This window comes from Callorhinchus milii, unplaced genomic scaffold (assembly GCF_018977255.1).
Source record: "Callorhinchus milii isolate IMCB2004 unplaced genomic scaffold, IMCB_Cmil_1.0 Scaffold1, whole genome shotgun sequence".
Taxonomy (NCBI): domain Eukaryota; kingdom Metazoa; phylum Chordata; class Chondrichthyes; order Chimaeriformes; family Callorhinchidae; genus Callorhinchus; species Callorhinchus milii.
In genome coordinates, this window is record NW_024704742.1 from 121,635,071 (window position 1) to 121,663,045 (window position 27,975).

The window sequence follows — 27,975 nt, forward strand, 5'->3', positions numbered from 1 at the left end:
TTTTTTAATAAAAAAATAATTTGGTCACTTCAATCCGCGACTGTTCGTGGGCCACTGCTGTGCGCAATTGGCTGCCGCGTCCCACCCACGTAAGTCGTTTCACTTGACGGCATATCCTGTGGAGCGCTTTGAGACGTCTCGACGACGTGATAAGGCGCTCTATCAGATGCAAGGATTATTATTATTATTATTATTAACTTTGCAGAGAATCTTTTGCAGAGACGCCGCTTGGATCCTGTCATACATCTGCTATGTATGACAGATATATATATATCTGAATGGGTGTTGACATTTGACGTCCCAGTCACAGCCCGGGCTGACTCATTCCCATCCATGTTTTTAGGAGTGCAAAGCCAAACCGCTGAACTAATTCACTCGTTGACCACAGGGCAACACGGCTAAGGTTTTTTTTCCCCTCTGATTTGTTCATTGATGTGTACAGCAGCCAACCGTCACCAACCCCAGCGCTCCGATCACGTGCCCTTCATGCTGGGCTCCGATTGGCCCGCTCTCCTCTCCTCTCCTCCCCCCCCCCCCACACCGAACGTTAAGCGTTCCTGACCGGTTGCCCGGTTACCGGGTCACGGGACCTCCGCTCCTGTCCAATCAGAGGGCGCCGGGCGCGCGAGCTCCCGATTCAAACTGCCGGGGGTTGAAGGAGCTCGAGCGGCCGGAGGCCGTGACTCCCAACGGTCACTGTGGCTGACTGATGTGGGGGCCTGTGGGCCGGGGCCGAGCCGAGACAGCGCGAGCACCATGGAGAGTGGCATCATAGCCCCGGGGCCCTACAGGGCAACCAAACTGGTGAGCGGGTGACTTGGTCTGGGAGGGGGAAGGGAAGGGGGAAGGGAGGGGGCGCCTCTGCCGCGGTTCCGAGTCTCACCGGCCGGTGCAGCCGGGGCTGGGAGTGCAGTTTGCACCCGAGACTTTGTTATTCTGCCTTCGGTGCCCCGAGGCTCCGGAGCGCTCTCTGCACCACTGGCCGCGTTTCGCCCACAATATACACAGTCGACCCACTTTACAGTATCATTCTGTGAAGCGCTTTGAGACGTCTGGAGACGATGTGATAAGGCGCTGTATCAAATGGAAGGATTATTATTATCCGACCCTCTTGCCCACTATTTGCCCGTCTTCCGAAGACCTTCCTCGTTGACCTTTTTCCGGTCACCTCACCCCTCTCTCCCCACCTCCATGTGGAGCTCAGCGGCTGATCAGCGCTCTGAGACCCTCCCCAGCAATGGAGGGCGCTATACAAATGTAAGTTGTTGCACTTCGCACGGGTGGCTCTTTAACACGTTTGTGTAATGTCCTCCTTTCTAACTTCAGAAGGCAGCAGAACTTTTCCGTTGTGTTATTATAGCAGGTTGGCCCTGCACCGAGTTCTTCAAATCGTCTTCCAACTTGAAAGGGTGCCTTGTCGTGCTTTCAGCTACTACGCCGCCAAAACGTATTCTCTTCCTCAATCCCTCCGCCATTCCCCCTCCTTCCCCTTTTTCAAATCGCGCTTGAAGACCTTCCTCTTTTTTATGGCTACCTAACCCTGGTTCAACGTGAAGCCCTGCCTCTGTTAAGCACTCCGAGACGGCACCCCGCTTGAAAGGCACTATTTCGCCCACAAATATACGGTCAATTCACTTTACAGCCTATTCTGTGAAGCGCTTTGAAACGTCTAGAAGACGTGAAAAGCGCTATAACAAATGCAAGGATTATTATCATTATTATAAATGCAAGTAATTGGAGTATGTTTTCAGATGGTGAATGTTTATGCAAGTGTTTGTGCATGTGATGTTCCTTCACTTATAATGACTGCCGGTGCTTTGTAAATGCATCCTACACACCAGGAACTGAGGGGCTATTAACATCGACTTTGAAGGTTGATATGCAAGAAGTCGGGTCTATAAAATCCACCAAATCTACCAAACGTTTTAACTAATCTAACTAATGTTGTGTACACATTTAAGATTGCCATGTTTCACCCACATAATGTACAGTCATTCTGGTTTACAGTATATCCTGTGAAGCGCTTTGAGATGTCTTGACGACATGAGGTGCTATGCAAGAATTATTATTACCACAAGTGATGATGCTAAATTTGCACACAACATTGGTTAGGTTACAATTGGAGAACCATATGTTCTGATTTCCCACTCATGGAAATAACCCAAAAGCCCTGTCTGCCTGTACAGATCAACTTTAAAGAGCTCATGGCTCTGTACAAAAAATGTTAATTTGTGACCTTTCCATTTCACTGGACTTGAGTGTTAGACAAAGACCAAGAGTCCATCACCAAACTTAAATACTTTCTGCTCAGAGGCAACAACAACAAGATTACATGTGTATAGCGCCTTTTAGGTCGGGAGGACGTCCCAAGGCGCTGGACAGTGTCCAGCATTTCAGACCCGAGCTGGGATCGGGGGGTGGGGGGGTGTGGGGTGGCCGATGTCATGGTCGAAGAGGAGGGTTTTGAGGCAGGACTTGAAGGAGGCTAAGGATTATTATTAAGGAGGGGACGAGGCGGAGTGATTGGGGGATGGAATTCCAGAGGTTGGCGGCAGAGTGGCTGAAGACTCTCCCGCCAATGATGGGGCGGGTGGGTCGGGGTGACGTGGAGCAGGCCGGAGCCGGCTGAGCGGAGGTAGCCGGCGGATTGGTAGAGGGTTAGGATATCACAGAGGTAGGTTGGGGCAAGGCCATGGAGGGCTTTGTAGGCAAGAGTGTTAACTGAGCCAAGTCGGCACCTAAATGTTAAAGTACATGGAGAAAGAGCAGCGGAATGGGATTAGAGTCAATACAACAATACAATGGGATACGTAGTACCAGTACATACATGATGTTTTGTTATTGAAGAGTGGTCATTTGTGGGGTGAGGGGACACAGAAAGACTGGTACATATTTAATCAGCTCTAACCCTTTGAACGTTTTGTCTAGAGGCTTCTCTTTTGTGACAAGACAACATGGCATTTCCTTTCTACATGGCTGTGAACTGTAGCAATCATGTTCACTATTTTGTTTGTTAATGGTTTTAGGAACTTGAACATTTTGTTCAGTACTAGACTTTCTTCCCTTTAAGATAGTTGCTTAATTATGGATTCTGCAGTATACAAATTAAAATGCCAACGCCCTGCTTGTCGGTCTTCCCAACTCTTTACTCCACAAGTTGCAGATCATCCAGAACTCTGCAACTCGTATCCTCTCCCACACCAGCCTTGCCCGGCTCACTGGCTCCCCATTCCTGAGGATCGAGTCCAAAATTCTCGTCCTTATCTTCAAGGCCCTCTGTGGCCTTGCCCTCGCCTACCTCTCCGACCTGCTAACCCTTTATCAACCTATCCACTTCCTCCCCTCAGCAGGCTCCGGCCTGCTCCATTTGCCCTGCCCGGCCCGCCCCACCATCGGCGGTTGGGCCTTCAGCCTCTCTGCCCCCACCCTCTGGAACTCCAACCCTCATTCCCTTCACCTCCTTCAAGACACGCCTCAAGACCCTCCTCTTCGACCATGCGGTTGGCCACCCTCTCTGCCCTCCACCCTCCCTGATCCCAACAAACCCCCACCCCCACCCGCTTGGGTTCTAATCCCTCACTGTACAGCGCTTTGAGATGTCCACCCAATGCAAAAAGCGCTTTTGCAAATGTAATTTTGCATTGTAAAATGGAAAAGTCACAAATTATGAGATATTTGAATTCTAATTTTAACTTTACTGTTTTACTAAAAGATATTCAGTTATCAGAAAATGAATCCTAAAATGTTTAAGTGCCTTGGGGCGCTCTCTCGACATGAAAGGTGCTATATAAATGCAATTTGTTGTTGTTAAAGTAAATGTTTAAAAAAAATCATTCGTGGAGGAAGATTTAATAATGCAGCTCCAAGTAATGTTATGATATACTGTATGATGACGAGCTTGTCTTGCAGCCTTCTAGGTTAACCAAACTTCATGGTGTTACTGACACACTTGTTTATTATTTTGGATGCAGTGCTAACTGCAAATGAAAAAACAAACAGCACAGAAAAATTAAGGAATTTGAGTGAATGTTTTAGTACAGCCCATGTGCTGTAATAGGCTAACATTCTATGAATTCATGAATTAAAGGTTTGAAAAATTAAAGGTTCTATGAATTCATGAATTAGTGGTTTGAAAAATTTATCTTTAGTCATTTGTGGAGTTCTCTGCCCCAAATGATGTTGAGGCAGAGTCGATAAATTAATTTTAACAAGGAACTGGATAGATGCTTGAAAAAGTGGTTGATATTGAAGGTCGGTGCCTTGGGACGTCCTCCCAACGTGAAAGGTGCTATACAAATGTAATTTTGAGAATAGGATTTACTAGGTGGCTTACTAGGCTTGAATGGGAAACTGCTTGATATTGCATTTAAATGTTTAGTTGAGATTACTCTTGGCACCAAATCAAATTTTCCAGAACTTTGCAGTAACTCGGTCTGTGCAGGATGTCTATTATATTTAGTTGCCTTTGTTCCCCCACTTTTCTAAGAAATTGAGCACTCTTTTGAAGCTCAGCAGTAAAGTTGACAATTTAACAACAGCAGCAAAATTACATTTGTATAGTGCCTTGCACATTGGGAGGATGTCTTAAGGCGATGGACAGATAGATTTCGGACCTGAGCTGGGGGTCGGGGAGGGTGGAGGGCAGGGGGTGGAAGCAGGGAGATCGAAAGCACAATCGAAAAAGAGGGTTGTGAGACGGGTCTTGAAGAAGGCAAGGGAGGGGGTGAGGCGAAGGGACTGCGGGATGAAGTTCCAGAGGGTGGGCACAGAGTGGCAGGTGGTCTGCCCACCAATAGTGGGATGAGCGAGGCGGAGGACATGAGCAGGATGGTAGGGGCTTAGGAGATCGCAGAAGTAGAGACCATGGAGGGCTATGAAGGTGGAGATCAGGATCTTGAACTGTATCCTCTGTGTGATGGGAAGCCAGTGAGGATGGGGGTGATAGGGTCACGGAGCCTGCCGCGGGAAGAGGATGAGGGCTGCAGAGTTCTGGATGATCTGCAGGCTGTGGAGGGGAGTTGGGGAGGCCGATAAGCAATGAGTTTGCATAGTCAAGCCTTGATGTAATTTAATTACTCAAGTATATTTTCAGAGAAATGCTGTAATGGGGGTAAGAAATCCTAGACCATGGGGACCAGTAAATTATTAAAATAAAATGGACTTTCAAAGATTTCCTGCTGCACTTCTCTTTGAAGTAAGTCTAAATAGTGATATTCGTGCCAAATATTCCATCAGATCACAGATAACGTACATCAAAACATTTATTGTATCTATCCAAGGTAATTGCAGGAAATAATTTTAAGAAAAGACTAATTACTACAGTTTGTTTGCAGACATTTGAGGCTCGTGTAATTTAAATAAGCTCTGGGGAATCTCTGCAGCAAACATTTTTAAAAACTGCTCCAATTAAAAATGGTTGTAGTTCAACATGGGATCAGTGGATGAGACTAATTTGTGCATTATTTAAATTAGAAAAGAACCAATCGTTTGAAGAATCATTGTTCTAAGTTTAAGGTTTTCTATGTCTTAATAGAAATGATTCTTCTAGCTGATTACGCTGAAATGAACCTTCAACCTAAGCTATTTGTTGTCATGTTTGATTCTAACTTTTGTACATAAAGAGAAGTAATTGATTTATATCTTAAGCAGATCAGTGAAATTCTGAGTACCTCTAATTGCGGCAGTACATAGACGTTGTACATAGGGAGAGGAATTTTATTGGAATGTCAGCTGCATTGCAGAATGCTATTTTATTTTTTGTGGAAGGAGGAGGAGACATTTGAAAATGAGGACAAAGATTTTGAGTTCAGGGGAAGCAAGCAAGGATCAATGTGATAGGCTCACAGCTCCTGGTGTGGGAGAGGACACAGGTTGCAGAATTCTGGATGATCTGCATCTTGTGTCGTGAAGAGCTGGGAAGTGTAGCAAGTTATAATAATTGAACATGGATGTGATGAAGTTATGCATGAGGCTCTCCGCAGCCTGAAGGAGAGGTGGTGGCAGAGCTTGGTGATATTGCAGAAGTGAGGGAAGGCTGAGTGGGTGAGAACCCGGATCTATGCTTTGAAAAAGAATTGAAGGTTTGAATAAAACCCAAAGGTTCCCTATTACCATCTGTGAGATGAACTGAGCATGCATTTAGGTTGATGCAGTCAGATCCTGAGGTGATGAGGTGCTGTTAGGAGCAAAGAAGGAGAGCCTCTGTCTTGGTGACATTGAGCTGTAGAAGTTGGAACTCATTCAGGACTTGATGGATGAAGGGTAATTGGTCAAAAAAGCACAAGTCCTGTAATCCAGGGGGGAGATAGAGAGAGATTGGTGTTGTTTATGTACAAGGGGCAGCCTGGCTCAGTAGGTAGCATTCTCGCTTCTGAGTCAGAAGATTGTGGGTTCAAGCCCTGCCTTGGGACTGAGCTCACAATCTTGGTTGGCAAGGGGGAGCACTGCAATGTTGGAGGTTAAACTGAGGTCCAATCAGCCTGTTCAGATGGACGTTAAAGATCCTGTGGTATTATTCGAAAAGATAGGAGTTTTCCCCAATGTTTTGGCCAACAATTCCTCAAATAAAATTGGTCATTCATTTCATGTTTTTTGTGGGGTAATTGCTGTGTGCAAATTTGATGTCGTGTTCACACACAAAATATATGCGGTTGCACCATTTTACAGCATATGCTGTGAAGCGTTTTGAGACGTCTTGATGAGGTGATAAGGTGTTATAAATTTCATTTACGAGTAAAGACCAAATGATTTGCGATATGGAACATCATAGGAGAAATTACTTGGAGGGCAATTTGGCTCGGTATTGACATTGCCAATAAGAACCATAGAATTGTATAGCACAAAAGGAGGCCATTCGGCCTGTCGTGTCTGTGCCGGCTTTTTGAAAAGAGCTATCCAATTCAATCCCACTACTCTGCTCTCTCCCCATAGCTCTGCAAACTTGTCCTCCCCAAATAATGATCTACTTCTCTCTTAAAAGTTGTTATCAAATCGGCTTCCACCAACTTTTCAGGCAATGCATTCCAGATCCGAACAACTCACTGTGTGAAAAAATTCTCCTCATCTCCCCTCTGTTTCTTTTAATAACTATTTTAAATCGGTGTCCTCGGGTTACCGACCCACCCGCCAGTGGAAATAGTTTCTCCTTGTTCACCGTATCGAATCCCCTCACAATTTTGAAAACTTCTATTAAGTCTCATCTTAATCTTCTCTGGTCCAAGGAGAATAATCCTAGCTTCTCTAGCCTCTCCTGATAACTGAAGTCCCTCATCCCTGGTATCATCCGGGTAAATCTCCTTTGCATCCTCTCCAATGCCCTGACGTACTTCCTAAAGTGTGGTATCCAGAACTGAACACAATACTCCAGCTGAGGCTTAACAAGTGTTTTGTAAAGGTTTATCATAACTTCCTGATTTTTGTATTCTATGCCACTAGTTATAAAGCCTGATATTCCATGTGTTTTTTTAACAGCTTTATCTACCTGTCCTGCCACCTTCAAAGATTTACTGTTATTAACCCCCTGGTCTCTTTGTTTCTTCACCTTTGAGATTGTACCATCCAGAATATTCATTTTGTTCTTTCTCATCAGGTTATAAGTATCTGGTTTGTTAGCTCTAATCCATTCGTTTTTAATTTTGGTTCATTAAAGCTAAGATAACTGGGCGGAAACATTGTAGCATGAGACAGTAAATAATAAGCATCCTTACATTTAAAATAAGGCCTTGTCATATTGCCAAAATATCTCAAAGGACTTCACAGGATTTACTGTAAAGTGTAGTCACTGTATGTACTTGAGCAAATATATTTGAGATGCAAGAATGGCCGACAAGAATATCTTGCAAATGGAGAGACATTAGTTTGGTAGATGAACAAAGTAATGTGAAGGGTCTGAGTACTTGAGTCGCTGAACGCTAGTTTACAGGTGTAGATCACAATCAAAAAAACTAATGGATGCTGCGCTTTATAAGGAGGTTTCTGGAATATAAAAGCAAGGAAGTGTTTCTGCACATGTCTTGGATTGCTGGTCAGATATCAGTAATATATCCAGTTTGAGTTTCCATCCTTAGAAAGCATATCAAATACAAAGATCGTTATTACTATTTCATTGTTTTCATCTGCTGTGTGCAATTGGTTGCCACGTTTCGCCCACAAATATACAGTCAATTCACTTTACAGTATATTCTGTGAAGTTCTTTGAGACGTCTAGAAGACGTGAAAAGCGCTGTATCAAATGCAAGGATTATTATTATTCTACTAACCTTAGAGGGTGTCCAATAACTTTTCACCAGATTAACACCTGGGGTTAAAGAGATTATCTGTTCAGGCTAGGCAAAATTAGATTATATTGCCTAGAATTGAGGAGGTTAAAGGTGATCTGATTGAGGTGTTTAAAATACTTGTTTAATATTATTAAAATACAACAAGTTGCATTAATATAGCACTCTTCACGCAGAGTAGGGTTTTGGAGCGCGTAATAATGCACATCAAGCTACATAAAGCGGTGTAAAATAAAAGACCATCTTAAAAGTGAATTAAGAAAACATTTCTTCACACAATGAGTTCTGAGAATGTAGAATACATTTCTTCAAATGGCTGTATATCCATAATTGATTATGTTAAAGGTAGATAAATGCTTAGGAAATAGATGTATTGACAGATATGGATTAACTCTATAATGGTCCAATAAGATGGTGGAATTGGCTCAAGAGGGCATTATAATTTTGTATAAATAAACTTTGATTTGGTTTTCATTTTTTTTAATCTTGTACATTCATAGTTTGATAGCTTGAAGAAAAATTGTTTATTCCCTGATGGATTACCTGTCAGACATCAAGTCCTGGATAAGAGCTAACTTTCTCCAGTTGAATGTCGACAAGACCGAGGCCTTCCTGCTTGGGTCCTGTCAGCACCTCCTCCTCACCTCAGGTGCTGACAGCGTTACAATTCATGCATATACTCTCCACCTCACGGAACCAGTATGGAGCCTTGGTGTTCTGTTTGACTCTCAACCGTCCTTTAATCTGTTCTGCCTTCCGCTGCCTCCCCAATATTGCCGGCCTCAACCTCTACCTAACCCCTCAGCCCCCCGAGACCCTCATCCATGGGTTCATCACATCCAGGGTTGACTATGCTAACTCCCTGTTTACCTGACTTCCCAACACTCTTCTGAATAATCCAGAAACCGAAGATTATTTAGAACTCTACAGCTCCTGTTCTTTACCACACTAAGCACGTGGAGTCCTGTAGCTCAGTGGTTAGAGCACTCGCTTTGCAAGCGAGAGACCTGAGTTCAATTCCAGGCAGAGGGCGAAACCTTGGGCAAATTTCCTTACTCCACACACCTAATAATAATCCCTCCAAAACCAAAAACAATAATAAATTGGCCATTTTCAATCCACGACTGTTTGTGGGACATTGCTGTGCGCAATTGGCTGCCGCGTTCGCCCACAAATACACAGTCAATTCACTTTACAGTGTGTTCTGTGCAGCGCTTTGGGACGTCCTCCCGACGTGAAAAGCGCTATAGCAAATGCAAGGATTATTATTATTATTATTATAAGCTCCGTGAGCCGATCACCCCCATCGTGGATTCATTGGCTACCTATCCCCAGAGGATCAAGTTTAAGATACTCTTCCTCATTTTTAAAGCCCTGCACGGTCTTGCCCATCTCTACCCTTGCGTCCTTACCATCCTGCCTGCTCCCTCTGCTCAGCGGGCGCTGGCATGCTTCATGTCCCCTAGCCACCCCACCATCGGTGGTCGGACTTTTAACTATTCTGCCCTACCCTCTGGAATTCCATCCTGAGTCCCTTTGCCTTTCCCCTCCTTTGCCTCCCTCAAGGCCAGACTCTTTGACCATGCCTTTGCTCATCCTCCCAATCACCTTTGCCTTCCACCCTTCTTGATTCCATCCCCCAACTCTAGTGCAAACCCTTGATTGACTAGCCTTGGTATATCATCCCGAGCTGAAAGGCATTATATAAATATAATTTGCTGTGGTTGTTATTGTCTGTGGCCATTTACCTCCATGTGTATTTGTGGGTTCTTGTTGTATGCAAAATGCCTGCTGGTTTGCCTAACAAATCTGAAAAGATTTCAGTTTTTATTTTGAAAAAAATGAGTTTTTTTTATTCATTATCTATCAGAGTACCTTTTAATGGAAACAAATCTGTGAATATATGGTGAAAATCAGTAAAAACTGACTAATGTCACGATTTATTCTGAAGCAAATTGGTTAAGATTAATTTTGAATTCCTGTTTTTCTCTTTCCCAGTGGAATGAAACTATCAAGCTTTTTCGAGGAGGAATGCCCTTAAAGAAGCATCGACTTCATTTTCGTACCTATGGCCATTGTTTTTCTGCCTCGGAGGGTGTTGATTGCTTACATAAACTACTTAGATGCAACCACAACTTTGGTTCTGAAGTTACTCGCAGCCAGACTGTACAGTTACTCAAAAAGTTTTTAAAAAATCATGTGATTGAAGATATAAAGGGAAGATGGGGAAAAGAAGACTTTGAAGACAACAATCGCCTGTATAGGTAAACGTGAGGCTCCTTAATTTATTTTGTTTTTCTTTTTTCTTTTTAACCCCACTGTCCCTCATCGGTGTTGAGCTAACAAACGATAGGTCCCCAGGCCTTGATTGCAATGTTCTTGAGCTGTGCCTCAAAAGGTTCACTTGAGTAACTGGAGTGCATAGTTTTCAATTTGCTCCTATGGGAAACAAGCTTTTAAAATATATAATTGAACATGTTCAATTTTTTGGTTCTGGAACACATTGACCCACTCAGATTTTTTTACGAACAATTGAATTAGAATATAGTTATAGAGACTAATTTGATTCAGGGTAACCCTTAATGCTTTTTCTCCTCATTTTAATATAGCTTTTCCTTCAGTGCAGTACACCCAGCCTCTGGTACTAAATTATGGCTAACTTCCATATCTTTGGGTCTTTATCTGTTACTTCCTGTGTTGAGGTCCAGCAATACTGATGTTACTTTGTGAAACAAGGGGACATTGCAAATTGGTTGCCGAGTTGGCTCACAATGCACACAATCACTGCACTTTACAGTATATCCTGTGAAGCGATTTGAGATGTCCTCTTGATGTGAAAACTGCTACGCTAAATCTGAAGATCAGCAGTGCTTGTTATCCATGGTGCTCATGTGCAGGTGTGGAAAATGATGTTCGTGCTGTATGAAGTCCTGTAGCTCAGTGGTTAGAGCACTTGCCTCGCAAGCGAGAGACCTGGGTTCGATTCGCGACAGGGCGAAACCTTGGGCAAGTTTCCTTACTCCACCCCTGATAATAATCCCTCAAGAAAAAAAAACAATAATAAAATTGGTCACTTCAATCCACGACTGTTTGTGGGACACTGCTATGTGCAATTGGCTCCACTTTTCGCCCATAAATATACAGTCAATTCACCTTACAGTATATTCTGTGAAGCGCTTTGAGATGTCTCGAAGACGTGAAAAGCGCTACATTAAATGCAAAGATTATTATTACAATGTGTAGAATATAACACTAGCAGGGACAGACATTTTTTCATGATATTGGTTCCAGGTAATTCCTGGATCAAGGCAACAGTGCTATAAATGGTTGCCCTGTATGTAAATATGTTGATTCTACGATTATACATTTTTTTCTTTAGATTTCCTCCATCATCTCCTCTTAAGCCCTATCCAAAAAAGACAACACGTTTAGTCCGTGACTTAAATCCCATATTTCCAGACTGGAATGACTACGATGTTCCAAGACAGGGTCCTGTCCTGGTGAGACCTGTAATTTTGGTAAGACACGTTGAAATACTGTAATTTGTAGATATATGATTTGTATTGTTCAGTAGCGATTGAAATACATTAAGGGCATAAAGTGCACTCGTGATTTTTTTCTGCTACAAAGATAGCTTTGAGCAGCATATTGTAGGGTTCTGGATCATAGATGGATCTACCCGTTTTCAATTTTAATTAATTAAAAATTATTTATCGAGTCTTTCAATTTTCTGCAGAACCGAGGAAAATGAATTCCTATTGTTGACAATTTTAAAAAATTGTTTTGAACTACAAAAATGGCTGACAACGTGTGTGACATTGCCTGCGCAAAGCGCACATGTGCAGTGTGATATCTATTGTGCCTTCACATCCTGGAGGTTGGCCATTTTTGTTGTCAGAGATTACTAGCCATATATTTTTTCAGATGTTTTTCAATTTTTATTATTGGGGAAATTTTTTAATCAAATTGTATATTTCTCTTTTCTATAATTAAAGAACATAAAAACTATAGAATTAAGACATGTACAATTATTATTACTAGAAATGGTAAAAATGGGTAAAATATACACAAACATATTAAAAGTTCTGTTTCACTAATTATGTTTGTTTCGCGCTACAATATATTAAACTGAATGCTGAAGATGTAAAACGTGCATCGTCTTGCATTAAATATGGGATTTTAAATTGTAAAATGCTTTATCTTTGGGGGCCCCAAATAATTATGCCTGGAAGACTTTGTTTTACCTGAATTTATTGGCTTTGGTTGCAATGGCTCATAAAAACTATACAGTTTCTTATGCCACAAATAACCTGAATAGGAAAAGTCGACTATAATGAAATTTCACTTTTGTGGATAGCTGGCATTTCTGTTGTACACACTACTCAAAGCTTTATGTAGCATTTTTGATATCCATTCATCTCTATCATGAGATCTCTGCCATGCAAAACACTCAAGTATCAAAGATTGGATTAATTACAATTTAAAAAGTAATTATCTTAGTCTATTTAAGTAAGTAGTACTTGATGTTTGATATGTAGTAATGGAACCACTTGATTGTGTTTCCCTGTCTGATATATAGACATCAATGTATGAATTAGTTATTTCTGCTTTGTGTCAATCTTCAATGTTGTGTGAAAATTCTTACCGAATAGTACATATCTAATCCTGTTAAATTCTCATTAAATTCTTAACGTTAATTTTGTGTGTATACAAACCACTTAATTCAATAAATGTTGTTTGAAAGTGTGTTGGAAGCTCTGATTTAACAGTAGCATAATGTACTTTGTGATGTATTGTAAGTTTCTACATTCACTTGACTGTTTTTATTGCGATGTGTTCTAGAATGCTGATTTGTGGCAGAAGCGGCACAGCATTGCAATTGGGGAAGTACCCGAGTGTCGAATAATATACAGGAAAGAGATTTCAAAAGGAACTATGGAAGAAATTTGGAAATCAATTACACTATCAAAGTAGGTGAAACGTGTTTGTGCTTTCTCTTCCCCGAGTTTCCCCACTTCTCATTTCCAAAATAAATAACATTAGATTCCTAAAAATCATGATTGTATAGTGTGACTTTTAATGGGGCCATTTACTCAAATGCTGCTTTATTCCCCATATGTTGTATATTCTATTTTATAGCTTAATACAGTGAAATTCTGTTAATTGAATATCAGATAATTGAATAATTTGGTTTATTCAATAGAATTTAGAAATCCCAAATCCCTTCTGCACGTTTAATCTAAGAATACAGATTGGGTAATTTGAATACCGGGTATATGAATAATTTGGTTTATTGAACAATTTTCTCGTGTCTGCCCGTATAAAACCATTAATCTTAGTACGGATAAACACGTAATCCCAAATCATTACCTTCATGGTATAGCGAGAACATCATCAGCTTCTTCTCCTCCTTCCCCCTCATGTCCTCTCGCTCCCTGGAGAGGTCGTTGGCGATTGACTGGTTCCACACGTGAATGAAGATGCGTCCGAATGGGGAGAGTGTTTCCAGTTACAGTGTGGTTGGAGGCTGCATGCCTCAATCTCTGGGAGATGAGTCTCCTTATGTTTAGTCTAGTTAAATGAATAGTTTGGTTTACTGAATAATTTTTGCTGCCAAATTCAGTCTTCGATTAGCAAAACTTCATTGTAAATTGTATATTAACAACAACAACTTGCAATTATATAGTGCCCTCCACGCAGGGTGGTGTCTCAGCGTGCTTAATATCATTTCTAAAGAGGGTATTTCTTTTCAATGGCTCCCACTTTCTCACATTGTTGCTGACATCACTCCCACTGTGATCCTCAAGTCTCCTTCCAACCTTTCATTGAGGCGCTGACCAAGTCTGCTTCCTTTAACCTTCTTAGCTCCACTATTACTTCATTCCCAACACAGCCAAAACTCTCACCCATGTCTTTTGTCGTGGTCAGGGGTCACTTTCAGACCCAATTTTTTCCACCTTGGGTTGATACCCAAATCTGGCCTAGAACCTGGAGTTCAACCAACTGAACCAAATTGATACACATGATCAGCTTGTTGATCCTGTTCTAAAATTGTTTTCTTGGTTCATTGGAAGAGTTAGCTGAAATACCTATTTTATATTTGCTCTAAATGGTAACTGTGTATTTACTATAAGAGCAATATATTTTTCCTCAAAATGCAAGAATACTCAAAGTTCTATTGTTCAAATTTCTTTTGACTTCCAGGTTGCAGAAGATCCTAGGGCTGGATTCCCTGGATGGAGTGCTTGATGCTAAACTAGTCAACCCGAAACACATCATGTATAATGTACATTATATTAATAAGCAAGGAATAGTAATTCTAGAGAACAAATCAGGTATCTTTGTGTTCATTGCTTTTCACAATTGTTTAATTTTAAAAATCCTTTTTTTTGGTGTGACATATTCGGAAACGATGCTTAAGAGTATCCAAAACAAACTGAGAATTCCATGCATCTCACATATGCATGGGAATTATAGAGATTGATTATTGGAATGGAATGCGCGCACTCCCTAGAGGAATGCATCCTGCTTAATTCTGGAAAGCATTAGGTGCAGATTGCCAGGATCCAAGGCTTGGGGACCCCAGAGTGTGCATTGGGTCTAACCAGCTAAAACCGCATACCTTGCCATTGATAGCACTGTTTGGCAAACTTTGCCGCTGCTTATCCAGCTACGATCTTCTTACCCGTTAGGACTTTGACTTGCAAAAGCCCTATGGTTAAGGTGGTCCTACCCTTGCTTGCTGACAATAGCTGTGTGGGAGAATTCCCTACCCCCAGTGACAGGAGCTGTGTGGGAAAATTCCCTACCCCCAGTGACAGGAGCTGTGTGGGAGCACCCAGTGTCTGTCCTTCCAAGTCCTTCCGATGAGCCAAGCTGGCTGTGCTGTCATCACCAGTGCGTGCCATGGAGTACTGTGAGTCTGCCTGGCTCAGGATCCGGACTACCAAGACCACCACAGGGGGTTGGTTCAAACACCTTGGAGACAGTTCAGCTCAAAGAGACGCTGATTACACCCCAGGAGGACTTTAAGATTGCTCCTTTTTAGGATTTAACTCTTAATTTGTAATGTCTAAAAAAGGGCCTAAATAATTTTCCTTTTCCAAACAGAAGAACTTCCACATTGGGTTCTGTCAGCAATGAGGTGTCTTGCAAACTGTAAGTATCAAGCATCCTTTATAAAAGATTTTGTAGATATGAACCATAACTATATGGTACACCTACACACTGAGGAATTAGTTTGCTCAGTACACGCAATCCATCAACTTAGTTGAAATTGCAATTGGGAATACATAAAACCATTTGCGATTTGGCAAGAAGTAATAAAATAAGCATGAGAGTTAAGGAACTCAGCACTCTGCTTGCTTTCATATTGATCTACAATGCAGCCAAGTATCTGCTAAATTTCTTAGTTACTGTTGAGTTTCTAGATTGGAGAAAGATGCAATATAGTCATATCTGATATTACTATTTTTCATATAGCAAATTGATGACTGTGTTTGTTTAAAGGATTTTTATATTTAGATATTTGTTTATTTATAAATAGCCTTACAATCAGAAATAGATTCTGAAAATAAATTAAGGATGTCTTAATAAATTAAGTAGTTGTTGGAATATTCTTCACACATTCCAGAAACAGCCTTGATGATTGAAGGGGAAACAAAAAAAAAAAGTCTATGATGTTAAACAGCACAACTTCATCTCCAATTAAATAACCTGAAAGGACCAAGAATAATCTAGATCCATCAGTACTCCCGTCTGCTTCACATTCAAAGGTTGACTAGAAAGTGTCTTTTTATCAGAGTTTATAATCTTCCTAGATCTGCAATAATTGAATAAACCACCCTGACTTTCAACATGGTAACAAATCAGATCATTCAAGCAGCATTCTCAGGAGATATATTAGCTGTGATAAACCTAAATAAAAAAAAGTCAAGCGTCAGTATGCTTGTGGCACAGGCAATTCTTGGTGTTGCTCTTTCACAGAATACAAGGTGCCCTTTTCAGCCTTATCTTTGTCCTTTGATGTTTACTCAAAACATCTCAGGTTCTAAATTCAGATACTGGGAGGTTTTCCTTGTTACTGGCTGAGACAACTTACCTTTCTGTTATGGGTTAATCAGGTAAAGCAAATATGATTTATCCATGAAGATGGTCCTAACTTTAGAAAATGGAAAGTACTTTTTGAGTAAGCAAGAAGGATCCTTAAGCCGTTGTGGATCCTGTCTGTACTTCTTTTGATATTGTTTTATTACCTCACAATTGAAATTCTCAATACAATGCAAAATTAAATTTGTATAGCACCTTTCATGTCGATGTGATCAATCAATAGTTGATTTGATGTATTTATATACTTCATTTGCCCTACTTTAACATAGCTCCACAGTTACAGAAATTTGCGCACAACAATATCCCATAAGCAGCATTAAGTGAGTGACCAATTTTCTTTGGGATTATTGGCCAAGGGCAACATGACAAACTCCCTTTTCTTTTGGAATAGTGCCACAGGATCTTTAACATCCAGCTGAAGAGGTAGATGGGACCTTGGTTTAACATTTCATTTGAAGAATGGTACTTCTGAAAATGCAGCACACTCCTCCAGCACTATACTGAAGTGTCATGAATTATGCATGAAACGTCAGGGGCTTTATTCATAAGCCATTTCAAGCCTGTGTTCTTGCTCTTCACAAAATAATGATTGCTCGTCCTTATTTCAACAATTGATTAGTTGAATGCTTTAATGCAATTACTATTTGTTTTTGTGTGTTTTCCTCACCTAGGGCCAAATGGAAGTGATCTAAACCAGCCTATGTATCCAGGATTTGAAAGAGATGTGTTCAAAACCATAGCAGATTACTTTCAGAAGTTAAAGGAGCCATTGCTCACATTTGAGTTTTATGAACTCTTCATCAATATATTAGGTGAGTTTTTAAACCATCAATTTGTCTTACAGTAAACATTTTGTAAGTATTGAATTGAAGAAATCTTGTTTGTCGTTATGGTGAATGTATGATACTTTTTTTTATTCTTGAACATCTTTGGGGGTCATAAAAATACTTGAATCAGGACACTTCTATGTTGTTTTTCCAAGGGGCATTAGGGAGATGATTTCGGTGAAGCTGGCCAATTCTTTAGAAATTGCAAGTAAACTGGCAAAGGAAATTGTGATTTTTTCACAAATTGTTCAGGCCTACGACGCAGAGACCAACTTTGCTGGTACTAACTGTAGATTCATATTTGTCATTCTTTACTTAGATCTTTCAACCTAGCTGGTAGCCATAGCAATCCTAAAAATGAGAGTCTTAGAGCTTCATTTGTGGGGGTTCTAACCTCCGATGGTGCCTTCCACTGACATTTTACAATAAATGGAAGAGGTTCATTGAGAGAGCCGTTGCTCAAGAACCAAGGTCTTTGAGAGAGCTGTTGCCTCCCAGCGTTGCTTTTTTCTCTCCTCTCACTCCTTCCATGAACCCCTCCAATCAGGTTTCCGTGCTGCCCACAGTACGGAAACTGCTCTGGTCAAGGTCACAAACGACATCCTGACCATGTGTGACCAGGGCTCCCTCTGCCTCCTCATCCTCCTCGACCTCTCCGCCGCCTTTGACACCGTAGACCATTCAGTCCTCCTTCACCTCCTCTCCTCCCACCTCAACCTTCAAGGTTCTGTCCTTGATTGGTTCAGGTCCTCCTTTCACACCGCCTCCACTTCGTCGCGGCAAACGGTTTCTCCTCTAGCCCCTGCACTGTCTCGTGCAGTGTTCCTCAGGGCTCTGTCCTCAGTTCCCTCCTTTTTACCCTCTACATGCTCCCCCTGTGATGTCATCTGCAGACATAGGATAAATTTCCACGGATGACACCAAACTCTACCTCTCTGCCTTCACCCTGAACTCCAGGACTACTGACGTCCTGACCGACTGCCTGTCCGACATCAAGTCCTGGACGAGGGCCAACTTTCTCCAACTGAACGTCAGCAAGACCGAGGCCCTCCTGATTGGCTTGCGCCAGCGCCTCTGCACTCAACCTCACTAAGCCAGTCAGGAACCTGGTGTCTTGTTTGACCCTGAACTTTCCTTTCTCCCATGACCATGACCGGTGCTACCTACTACCACCTCCTCAACATTGCCACTGCCTCACCCCTCAGGCTGCCGAAACCGTCACCCACGCATTCGTCATATCAAGGCTTGATTACGGGAACTCCCTCCTCATCGGCCTTACGAATTCTTCCTTTCACAAGCTGCAGATCATCCAAAATTCTGCAGCCCGTGTACTCTCACGCACCAGGCTCCGTGATCCCATCACTCCCACCCTCGCCCGACTCCACTGGCTCCCAATCCCTTAGAGGATCGAGTTCAAGATCCTCGTCCTCACCTTTAAGGCCATCCATGGCCTTGCCCCCTCCTACCTCTCTGACCTGCTAACTCCCTACCAACCTGTCCACTCCCTCCGCTGATCAGGCTCCGGCCTGCTCCATGTCTCCCGCCCGACCCACCCTACCATCGGTAGCCGGGCTTTCAGCCTCTCTGCCCCAACACTCTGGAACTCCATCCCATGGCTCTTCACCTCGCTTCTTCCCTTGCATCCTTGAAGGCCGGTCTCAAGACCCTTCTCTTAGACCGTGCCTTTGGTCTCCCTCCCACCTCTCTGCCTTCCCTCACCCCTACACCACCCCTCCCCCATGCTCAGGCCCTGACATCTGATTGTTCAGCGCTTTGGGACGTCCTCCCAACGTGAAAGGCGCTCTACAAATGTAATTTCGTTGTTGTTGTATCCCTAGATATTGGACTCAAGTCTTTAATTCTATTTTGATACCCTTATTTCCTCTAAGGAGACCCACACTTGATCAGCTTAGAGGAACTCTTGCTGTTGATTTCTCAACTACTGACTTTGCTCAGCCTTTTCTCTCAATTTGTTCTTTATCCACTCCAATCATTTTCCTCTACTAATCATCCTACTCTATCCACTGTTATGTTAATGAATCCATTCTATTCATCAATCTCTTTCAGATCACATTGCCTTTATTCCTGAGCAATGCATTGGCTGAGTCTTTAAAAATTGATTTACTCTATGCTCTTTGACAGGACAATACAAGTACTTTTTTCTCCTTGTCTTAGAAATCAAGCTATCACTTGCCATCTCTTACACTAATATATATGAATCATTTTGCTAACAATTGATTAATGGTTATTTTGCTAACAATTGATAAATGCTAACTTACACTAATATACAATAGTCATTTTGCTAACAATTGATCAATGGTTATTTTGCTAACAATTGATTAATGCTAACAATTGATTAATGGTTATTTTGACGGGACAATACAAGTACTTTTTTATCCTTGTCTTAGAAATCAAGCTATCACTTGCCACCTCTTACACTAATATGCAATAATAATAATAATAATAATAATCCTTGCATTTGATATAGCGCTTTTCACGTCGGGAGGACGTCCCAAAGCGCTTCACAGAACACACTGTAAAGTGAATTGACTGTATATTTGTGGGCGAACGCGGCAGCCAATTGCGCACAGCAATGTCCCACAAACAGTCGTAGATTGAAAATGACCAATTTATTATTGGTTTTTTTGGTTTTGGAGGGATTATTATTAGGCTCTGTGTGGAGTAAGGAAACTTGCCCAAGGTTTCGCCCTCTGCCTGGAATTGAACTCAGGTCTCTCACTTGCAAAGCGAGTGCTCTAACCACTGAGCTACAGGACTCCACATTTTGCTAACAATTGATTAATAGATCTATTCCTGAACCCGTGTTGGTACATACTGTGCCACCAGAAATTATTTATGACCAACAAGATATACTTAAACACAATCTTTCCCAAGACACTTAGACTTCAAATTCACTTAACCTTCCCAATATTGTACAACTTATAGAATTGTAAAATCTAAGTGTGGCATCACATAACAACTCCATCCTGACATATCTTATTCTGTTCTATTCTATTCTTTCTAACCCTGATATATGTTAAATTTGACCTTTTACATAGCATTAAAGTGCAATAAAGTTTGTCCAGAGCATGTTATAAATGGAATAGTTATGCAAACATTGAAGTATTGTCTGCTGTAGCACAATGGTTGTAATGGCAACTGTTACCGTGCTATCTGAAGAAGTTTAGAGTTATTAACCTTTTCTAGAGGATTAATAGAACTAATACATTATTCAGTACTTATGAAGAAGAGGCAATCGATGTAAAGGGTTCTGAGGAAGGTACAGTATCATGCAAAGATTAACTTAATTCAAAAACTACGGTAACTACTGCAGAAAATAAGTTGGCTCCTTTACAGGATGATCACAATTGTCAATAAATTCTGCTTAAATAGCAATAATCTGATAAATGGAGTGCGTTTCTTTCATCTGAGTTATCCATTGAACATTGGTTCACATGTTTTATTTTCATGTTCCTTTTTTGTGCATTCATTCCAACTTTTTGGCCTGTCTTTTGAGATGAGTCGTGTTAACATCTTTAATTATTTCTCTGTTCAGATTAAGTTTGTATCGTTTGTCGTATCTTATGATTTGCATGCTTTCAAATATCATAATTGAGGGAGTCAACTAACCACATGTCACTTTCTCTTCAATGTACATATCCATTGTCATGTTTCAGTCCAATTGTAACATTAATTGTTTTTTGTTACCTATCATCTTGTTGCACTTCATGCAGCACTCTCAGGGTTTATTACACTTCCCTGCCAAACTTCCAAAACTGAAGAACGACAAAGGGAACCACTTTGTATACAAGAATCATTGACTCGTGACACAGCAAGCCAGGCCATACTCTCCTCGTTTATTTCAATTGAAAATCTTATGTTAAGTCTGGGTAGAAAAGAAGAATTTTCAGAATATTCTCCTGAAATCTTACAACAGTCATCACATCGAACTCTAGAATTGAAGTGTTGCATGCAGTCTTTCAAAATTATGAATGACCAATGTGTAAAAAAAGGTCATGGGAGCCTATCTAGCTTAGTGCATCCTGAAGTTCATAATCATTTTATTAACAACCAATTGAGGGACAGATCCATTTCTCAACCTTCGTTGATGCACACTTCCACAAATGACCTGGGTCAACAAGATGCTACAAACCCTTTGATGGAAAGCAAGGGTGATGTCAAGATGAATCGAGGCAGTAGCCTTGCAAATCTCAGACAACTGAAAGACGAGGCTGTAAATCCCTGGGTCTCCACATATCGGTATTGCTCATTAGAAGACCTTAACATGACAGTAAATGGAAATAAAACTGAAAGACATCCTTCTTCCTTCTTTAATTCAAATACAAAGTTGGTGTTTAAAAAAGAAAAGCTGGAAAATGAGAAGTCGCAAACTTGCCTAGTTCAGCAAAGAAAGCAGTCATTGTGTAGTTTATCATCAAAATGGAAAGATTCTGGATTTGTTCGAACTGAGTCAAATTCTCAGTGTGAAGATAGATTGAATCGTGTCTACTCTGAACCAATAAAAGAAGGAAAAGGAGAAAATTATAGATGTAACCAAAGAAAAGAACATCAGTGGTTTAAATCTTCAACAAAGATTCAATGTTGTAATGATCAGTGTTTCAAGCAATCGACAATTGATCTAGCTGAGAATGGATCGGCTTTCCAATCTATTGCTCACTGTTTCAATAGACTAAAGTCTAGCTCTCCAAGCAAGGTGTTAAAGGATTTGAATAATATTCAAAATACTTGGGCAGGAGACCTACCTTCTAAGGCTAGTTCAGGGAGTGATCTTGATAATCCATACACCTTTTCTACTAACCCACGTGGAGCTGCTCTCCAAGTACTGCTCAAGCCTAGCAGCATGCCAAGTAAGCACTCTTCAATATGTACAGATGATTCCTGTCTGGTTTGCTTTCAGGAATGATCTGCTAGCTTTTGTTGAATTGGTCTTGGTGGCTGGTGGCTTATGCTTTCTCATGATCTACTTCTATTAATTTGCTTTAAGTATAAAGGTACAATGGGATTATGAACAAAACAGTGTGTGGCAGTCTGCTTTGAATTATACAAATCAAACAAAAGCTACTGATTAAAGATGGTGTGTCATAAAGGTAGGATGATTGTACGGGTTTATATGGCGAAGGATTTGCTGATGAATTCTGTGCTTTTTTAAAATATTTTGCTGAAACCATTTTCCTTTTTGGTCTACCAATTTTTTTTAAACTGAAAGATTTATAAATGGGCTTGACATTTATTATTTTTGGAGATGATAAGGGGAGTTACAGTTGTAGTTGTTGTTTTTACTTTAACCATGATTCTCTTTGGAAACCTAGGTCTTTTGCAACAACAGCATGTTGGTATCGAAGCACTGCAGGTTTGTTGCCTCCTCTTACCTCCGGAAAATCGTCGAAAGCTTCAGCTTCTGATGAGAATGATGGCTCGAATTGTTCAAAATACTGAAATGCCAGCTCTACACAATGCTATTGGAGCTAGAATGCTGGTGAGTTTAATAATATTCCTTATATTTGATATAGAGCCTTTCACATCGGGAAGACTTCTAAAGGCAGTTCATAGGATACGCTGTAAAATGTGACTATGTTATAAGTGGAGGCACCAATGTCCCAAAAGATGATTCATTTTAATTTGGGGAGATTCTTGGCCAGGGCACCAGGAGAAACTCCTTTGATGGCTTCACATTCAACTTACTTGTGGCTCCTAAAGTTTGAATTGGGCAATAGTTTGCTGGACATGTACCTTTCAGTGTAGTGTAGCGCCACAATCTACACACTCTCACTGTAACGAGTTGCCTTATAATGGGTGTAACAATGAGCTGTAAATCAAAATCTTCATGGGAATTATCTTGGTCAGTTTTTAAAATATTTTTGTAGGTTCTCCACCTCACATCAAGTACTGTTTTATGGAAATCTTTTTTTTTATACTCACCCCAAAGTATTTCCAGTAGGAAAGTATATTAAGTATAAAGACTTATTAAGTGGTGAGGAGACAGGGGTGGCAGATATAGAAACTTTTATGTAGCTTGTTAATATCTCTTCAAATGTATCTTAATTACATTGTTTTTTTTAATAGATCCATGAGTCAAACTAGAGGAACAGGTGCAAATCAGCTTCAATTTATTTCTTAATACATAGGTTTATATAGAGAAATAACAACTAACATATTCTTAAAACATTATTGCAGATGGTTCAAACTTTCTCTCGTTGTATCCTCTGTTCCGAGGATGAGGTGGATCTTGATGAGTTGCTAGCAGCTAGACTAGTCAGCTTTATGATGGATCATTACCAGGATGTTCTAAGAATTCCTGACCATCTGCAGGGTGCAGTAGAGGAACACTTGGCTCACCTCCGAAGAGTTCAGGTAGATTGTTTAATGGATGACTATTAATGATGCCTAAATGTCACTAAAATGATGACTTTTATTTTGCTTCAGTAATTCTAAAAATTTACTCCATTATTGACCACCTGCAATGAATGTAAAATCTGCAGCTTCAGAAGGAAATAAGTCACTCCTAGGCAGCTGCAAATTGTTTGAATTCAGTTGTAGAGGTTACAACTAAGTCTTTCTTCCTTTTCTTACCAAATCACTACCAGATAAAGTACCAAGGCGCTGATGCTGATGCTACACTAGCTTCCTACTCTTGCCATCAGATTATTGCTGAGGAATTTAAGGAACCAAGAACAAGTGCCCAAAAATCAATTGCTTGTTTGCTGGAAGAAATAATAATGGACAAAAGCACGTCTGTCAAAGAGAAAAAGAGGAAACTAAAGCAGGTAGAATGAATTAAGGATTCTGTCACATTTGTTTTACAACTGTACAATAATCTTTACAAATAGATATTATGTATTGAATATTAAATATCTATTGAATAGTTTATGTTTTATTGTGGAGTCCTGTAGCTCAGTGGTTAGAGCACTCGCTTTGCAAGTGAGAGACCTGAGTTCAATTCCAGGCAGAGGGCGAAACCTTGGGCAAGTTTCCTTACTCCACACGCCTAATAATAATCCCTCCAAAAAACAAAAACAATAATTAAATTGGCCATTTTCAATCTACGACTGTTTGTGGGACATTGCTGTGCGCAATTGGCTGCCGCGTTCGCCCACAAATATACAGTCAATTCACTTTACAGTGTGTTCTGTGAAGCGCTTTGGGACGTCCTCCCGACGTGAAAAGCGCTATATCAAATGCAAGGATTATTATTATTATTATTATTGCCTTAACATTACTGTAAATACTTTGCTCCAGATTTTCCACAATTGCAGCAAACTTATATAAACTGCAACCTTGGATCCAACATGATATTTTATTTAATCTGCCACCAAGAAGTTGCTTGGAATCTAAAATCCTCCTGGCGTGATGTAAATGTAAATTTGTTCTTGTGAAGGTTAACCTTCATGGCTCGGGCTAGTGAATAATACCAATGCTGTACGAATATTCAGAAATGTTCAACATAAGAGCTGTTCCTCATTTGTTTATCCTCGTGTTTATATTGTGTGAGCCTATCACCCCACTAGCTCCGCACCCTCCAAAGGATCGAGTCCAAGATTCTTGTGTTTAAATCCTACAACTCTATCAACTGGCCTAGTTCATGTCCCCGTTCAATCTGCCAACTGTTGGCAGACAACCTATCAGCCATTCTGCTTCACTCTCTGGAATTCCATTTTGAAGTCCCTTTGACTTGTGCCCCCAACCTACCTCAAAGTTACCTCTGACCATGTTTTGGGTCATGTTTCCCCCTCACTAAACTTTTTGGTTCCATCTCCGAGCTTGGGACATAGCCAGCAATGTGGAGTGCTTTGAGATGTCCTGCTGATGTGAATGATGTAATATGAATATGATTTTATTGTATTGTTTCATTTTTTAAATTGCTTTTTTTGCTTCAGTTTCAGAAATCTTATCCTGACGTATATCAAAATCGATTTCCAACAACCGAGAGTGAGGCACTGCTGTTTCCTGAAAAACCAAAACTCAAACCACAGCTCATGTTTTTCACCATGAAGAAGTCATTCCAGCCATTTCAACGAACCCGGAGTTTTCGGATGTAAAATCTTATTGCTGAGGATTGCTGCTGCTGCCACTAGAAGATTGTCTCTAAATGTCCTCAATTTTCAATTATGTCAGGAGATTTGGAGCTGTTGAATGCTGAAAATATCCATATTGCTGTATCTGAAAATATCCATGTTACTGTGTATGACCCCTTGCAATGTTATGTAGATTGTAGTTTCCAGAATTCTTGTTGCGTGGTAGATGTGCAAGGTTAATTGAGTCTGAGACTTAATGAGAAAATATTCACTGGATACTGCACAAAAACATTTTAGTCTGATTTGTATCCATTAAGTGGTAAGGTCAAACCTTTTATAAGAGATTTAAAACTAAGGCAGAAATGGAATTTTTTTTGAGTATTGTATGATTATTGCTGTAGTTACTGAGAAATAAATAATCGAGTTGGTGTGTTAGGGGTCAGCTGTTATTTACTGAATCTTGTGGGTTTTTTAAGCAGGACTTGACCATAGCTAGATAAGAGTTAGTTATACCATAGTTATTTGTTTTATGTTACCTGTACTGTGTTATGTTTGGACCAGATTTGCTTCAATGGATGTTGAATTAAATTCTATTGCTTTGGCTGACAGAATGGACAATCCTATTGTTCTTACCTAAAGAAGAGCAGAGTAAACGATTGCCATGTGAAGTTTAGATAAAAGCTTAAATTTGGTATTGGTGTATAAACATCCAATGTCAATATTGCCTAGATGTGTCACAAGAGGCTCGATTCTGAGGTCATGATGAACTAAGTCAATGTCTGAATTGAGGCTTCAGTGACTCTAGCTATTTCTCTTCAGCAATAAAATTAACGTAAATCATCAATTTATTGATTATTCCAGGGATTACGAGTGACCTTTATTGGTATTAACTGACCATAATGCCCATCTCTGTTCAGGAAATGTTGCACCATTGGAAGGTGAGTGACAGGAGTAAAGATTTTTTTTTGCTCTGCTCTTGAGTGCTTAAAGTGGTAGAGAAATGTGTATGTTATCACTCAATTTGATTTCAACACCACCAGCTTTAATGGCCTTTTATTTTCTCAATACACTAGTTGTTGACGCTCAGAATAAAAGACCCTCCAGGTTCCTGGTCTGAACCTACAATTCATTTATCTTGAACCAGCCTTTATTATTGTAGAGTGTAATTTTATTGTTGGTCTGAAACATTTCTTTGTGTTTCTTCCTTTCTCCTCCATCTAACTTTGCAAAACCCGTTTGCCTTTACTTTTTCTGTACAAAAGCCCCAAATAAAGATTGACCTCTGGGCCTGGGAAACCACTGTGCAGTAGCTTAATGTAAATAGTTTTAACTTTCAATGTTAATTACCACCATGTTGTGTGCAAAAGTGATTTTTAAAAATTAGTTTACTACTTGATAACCATTTTTCCTCTTTTGAGAGTTTGTACAGCTTATAACATTTACTGTATTTTTAATTTGGAGCTGCAAATTCTCTGTATTTGAAGCCAGTAACTAAATGGTGCCATCTACTGTCATCAGTTGCCCCCACTTCATATAAGTTGTTTTATTACTTTTATCGTCTTGTGTATTTTCATTTTATGTGTTATCTCAGAAGTAGCCTACATAATTTATACCATATTTTGATAATAATCCTTGTATTTGATATTGCGCCTTATGTCTTCGAGACGTCTCACATAATATACTGTAAAGTGAATTGAGTGTACATTTTCTGGGCGATCCGTGGCAGTCAATTGCACACAGCAGTATCCCACAAACAGTCGTGGATTGAGTAACCAAATTATTATGATTTTTTTAAAAAAAGGATTATGACCCCTAGAAAAGCGATCCACCAATTGATTAATACCGGGTTCCTACTTACTGTTGGGTGAACAGAGGCGTGTGGAGTAAGGAAACTTGCCCAAAGTTTTGCCCTGCCCAGGAATTGAGCCCAGATACTCTCGCTTGAGGGCGAGTGCTCTAAACGCTAAGCTATAGGACTAATTTCACATAACAATATGGTGTAAAATGTGAGTGAATGGAGGATTCTTGTAAACTTGTCTTTATATGATTTATTTCTTTTTCTGCACTGTCTGCAGTCAAAAGGTTAATCAATTCTGAAACTTCTGTCGTTTCTGAGAAAGGTATTAGATGGTGGGCAAAATATACAATACAAATTAAATATGGATTAATTCCACAGTTCCTTTTCTTTGTGGGGAAAGCACACTCCTAACTGTGGCTGAGATTGGGGGATACTCAGCCCTGGAGGGAAGAGTAAGTTCTGTATCTCTGAATCAGTCAATTCACAGACGTCTTCTATAATTCATTATAATTCTTGTGTTTGATAGGGCCTTATGCCTTAACACATCATCAAAACCTCAAAGATTTACTGTAAAATGTTTGGACTACTTGTAGTTGAATAATACATTATGTTGATGCAACAAATGTAAGATTTAAAAAAAATCGATGGCACTGTCAACTGGATTGTGTTTTTCATGTAACACCTGAAGACTTGTTCTCCAATAAAGTCCTTGAACAAATGTTATTTCTCAAACTCTTCAGTTACTAAGGTGTAATTTTAGACCAAAGTGATCCTATTGATTATTTTAGAAGTGAATCAATGTTTATTTTTATGTGAAAGGCACTACATAGGTGCGGTTATTATAAGTCATAATACTATTCTTGTATTAAACACCGATAGGACCATATTTGCAATATTGTGTGCATCCCTTTGATGAACCACCATTCCTTCAG

General features: G+C 40.3%; 1 protein-coding gene across 1 annotated transcript; it reads left to right on the forward strand.

Moving 5' to 3' along the window:
- Positions 1-650: 650 nt before the first annotated feature.
- On the forward strand, positions 651-26,907 carry depdc1a (DEP domain containing 1a). The gene is made up of 11 exons (XM_007892154.2): positions 651-804; positions 10,275-10,540; positions 11,656-11,794; positions 13,119-13,246; positions 14,481-14,611; positions 15,387-15,434; positions 17,057-17,197; positions 22,543-22,709; positions 23,408-23,584; positions 23,818-23,997; positions 25,108-26,907. The coding sequence occupies exons 1-11, from the start codon at positions 757-759 to the stop codon at positions 25,267-25,269; spliced, it is 1,587 nt and encodes a 528-aa protein (XP_007890345.1). The 5' UTR covers positions 651-756; the 3' UTR covers positions 25,270-26,907.
- The last annotated feature ends 1,068 nt before the right edge of the window (positions 26,908-27,975 follow it).

Bases quoted from the DNA above. Each gene is read 5' to 3' on its own strand.
- depdc1a (XM_007892154.2), top strand. From the start codon at position 757: ATGGAGAGTGGCATCATAGCCCCGGGGCCCTACAGGGCAACCAAACTG. The intron at 14,612-15,386 runs GTATCTTTGTGT...TTTTCCAAACAG, and splicing joins AATTCTAGAGAACAAATCAG to AAGAACTTCCACATTGGGTT. The intron at 23,585-23,817 runs GTAGATTGTTTA...AATCACTACCAG, and splicing joins CTCACCTCCGAAGAGTTCAG to ATAAAGTACCAAGGCGCTGA.